This window comes from Aplysia californica, unplaced genomic scaffold (genome assembly GCF_000002075.1).
Source record: "Aplysia californica isolate F4 #8 unplaced genomic scaffold, AplCal3.0 scaffold00028, whole genome shotgun sequence".
Classification (NCBI taxonomy): Eukaryota; Metazoa; Mollusca; class Gastropoda; order Aplysiida; family Aplysiidae; genus Aplysia; species Aplysia californica.
In genome coordinates, this window is record NW_004797298.1 from 1,949,012 (window position 1) to 1,952,118 (window position 3,107).

General features: G+C 47.3%; 1 protein-coding gene across 1 annotated transcript in view; it reads left to right on the forward strand.

Annotated features, from left to right (window-relative positions):
• LOC101857166 (ataxin-8) overlaps positions 1-3,045 on the forward strand; it is a 32,076-nt gene extending 29,031 nt beyond the window's left edge. Inside the window, exon 2 of the mRNA XM_005091349.3 lies at positions 2,124-3,045. Within this exon, the coding sequence (XP_005091406.1) occupies positions 2,397-2,867 (471 nt within the window). The 5' untranslated portion in view covers positions 2,124-2,396 and the 3' untranslated portion in view covers positions 2,868-3,045. The remainder of the gene's footprint in view (positions 1-2,123) is intronic.
• The last annotated feature ends 62 nt before the right edge of the window (positions 3,046-3,107 follow it).

The following is a 3,107-nucleotide window of genomic DNA, read 5'->3' on the forward strand; positions in this document are numbered from 1 at the left end:
GGGGGGGGGGGGGGCGCTGACAAATCTCCTTAAATACTGCAAGATACAAAATCAGACATTTTATTCGTTCGCTTGTAATGTAGACTTTTCCAGATTTGTCAGCTTCGAGAGTGAGTGCATAGAGGACGTGCCTCTGATCAGTCTTCCTCTTTTGCCATTTCCTTATTGCGTTTCTGTCTTTGAAAGGAGTCTCTAAAAACATATTGCCGCCTCTTGAGTGATCTAAATTGTGTCCATGGGGGCGTAAAAGTACTTACAATTTAAAAAAAAGAGAGAATGTAAGTCTTGGCATGTTTTCACTGCTTCTGCTCATCACAAAGGTCGTGAAGTAAGCATAAATAAAGGCATTTTTGTCATGTTCATGCATGTTGTTATAAGTTATAGTTCTTTATGCCCCCCCCCCCCCCATGCCTTTTATGCCCTACTGTACCTTTTCTGCCCAATGTCCTGTGCTTTTTATGGGTGGTTGGGAGGCGCTCTTGTGTGACTTGCTCCTTCTTTCTTATCAAACATCTGCTATCGTCTTTATCTCCCCTCCTTCTTTCTTTGATGTTAATCTCTGGTAACACTTCTTAATCTAACCCTCGACGCTTATTTGACCGAATTGTGTTGCAAGTGCCGTAAAACCCTCACTTTAGCTAAAAATATCCTTCCAAAAACTGTGCTTTTCAAACCAACGAGCTTGTCAGACTGGGGGGATTTTATATTAATTTGTGGGCATATTAACAAGATATTAAGTAGACGTAACTCGCTGTCAGTCTCATACCCCCGACCCCGACTTCTACCCTGTGCCTGATTTGTTTATTCATGTATTCCTTCATCTCTTCTTTTATTCTTCCACCTTTTTACCACGGGTTGTTGGAGTGCCCCACTGTTTTGTCCTACTTCTTTACTTTCACCTTTTTGTTTCTGCGTTATCTGTCTCCCCCCCCCCCCACCCAAAAAAAGCCCCCCCCCCAAAAAAAAAGCACTAAATGACCATTATTGTGTCGATGTGCTTTTCTTTACTCAAAATCAAACACACATCTTTTTTACATTTTCTTTCTTTGCCTTTTTTTTTCATTCATTTTGTTTTATTCTTATTATTCTTTTCTCTGGGGCATCGGCAGCCTAGTGGTTAGGCTACCGGACTCGCAATCGTGAGATTGTGGGTTCGGGGGTTCGAGTCTCAGCTCGTCCGACGTTGTAGGCACTTTATACGAACTTCCCATCTGGCTTGGTCCCTTCGGAGATGGATGCTAAACTCAGATGCCCCGCCTCTTAAATTATACAACCTATTTGTGTTGATAAGGGCATTACACCTATAGCATTTCACCTTTTTTCGGTGGTGTCGATAGCCTCGTGATTAGACTACTGGACTCGTAATCTTTAGATTGCAAGTTTGAGGGTTCGGACCCGCCGTTGTGTCCTTGGGAAAGGAAATATTTTATTATCGTTAAACCCGTACCATTTTTTCTCTAACCTTCGGCACTTAGGTCTATATGACTTTATTGCGCTGCAAGTGCCGTAAAACACTTAGTAAAACAAACAAACAAGCAAACAAAAAACAAGAAACAAAAAAAACAAAACCCGACGACCCCTAACAGACCATTATTGTGTCGATGTGCTTCTCTTTTCTCAAACACAAACAAACATCCTTTACCCCCCGGGGCAGTGCCACTGACTGAAGTGTCCTTAGGCCCCCAAAGGGGAGACATATCTCGTTCAAGCATAGTAGAATTGTAAATGGGCTGACTCATGTCTCGTTCATAACTGTGCCTGATCTACAACAGGGAACTGCTGCTTTTTCTTTCCTGCTCCTTACTATTGTCATGTTCCTCTACTTCTTTTGTATGTTTGTCACTCCCCTGTGACCTGCTATATTGGGATGCCTTGATAGTCGAAGCAGACCTTGTGCTGTTGAAGTTAGAGGAGTGAGCAGTCTAAATCTGATTCCCTGTAAAGACTTCTCAGTTGACGCCCACCCCTTGGCGCTCATATGACCTTATGCAGTTGCGAGCGCCGTAAAAGCCTCTACTATTAAAAACAACAACAACGTCCTTTTACTTTTTCCTTCTTTCTTTCTTTCATTCATTCATTCATTTTGTTTTATTCTTATTTTTGTTCTTATCTGATCCTCCCAGGTACTGCGGCCTGCGTGGCGTGAGGGTTTGTCGGAGGGCGGCTGTGTGCGGACGTCCTGGAGTAGTGTCTGTTTGTGGCAGGCCGCCGCTGGGGGGAGCCGGGGGTAGACGCCACCACCACTACAAGCACCACTACCTACACAACCACCTTCACCGTCCACACTCGTCCTTCACTCCTCTGGCGTCGCGGACGGCGTGTCCTCACGGCGCGAGGCCAGTGGGCGGAGCCAGGACGGCCGGGGGGCGGGGCTCAGGGGGCGGGGCCAGGCCAGCATGATGAAAAAGCTGAAGCGCCGTCTGTCGTTGACCCTGAACAAGCGGGGCCGCAACTACGACGACAGCCTCTCGGAGCTGGCGGAGCAGATCACCATCGATGACGTGGCGGCACTCAGCGAGCAGCAGCAGCAACAACAACAGCAACAACAACAACAGCAGCAGCAACAGCAACAGCTACAAGGACAACAGCGGCAAGATCAACAACATCAACAGCAACAGCAGCAGCAGCAACAACAGCAAGAAGATGGCGGCGGGAAGCTGTCGGAGCCAGTAGCAGATGACGGAAGCCAGGAGGTGTTCAGGAGGTCCCCGGCCCGCCAGGCTCAGTCGTCCCACCCGCACTCGGCACAGCAGCAAAGGCACCCGCTGGACTGGCACCTCACTCAGCGGGCACGCGCAGACCAGGGCAGCTCGGGCTCTCTCCACCAGCACGTCTTGTCATCGCGCACACGACAGAACGGTGAGTGATTGATGCTGTGTACTCACAAATGTACTGTATACGTACACAACCAAACAGACATTCACGCACGCATACACACTCATACGGGTATAAATGATGTTCACAACTAAACAGACATTCACACATACAGATATACATGATGTTCTCAACTAAACAGACATTCACACACACAGATATACATGATGTTCACAACTAAACAGACATTCACACACCTACACACACACACCCACACCCACACCCACACCCAC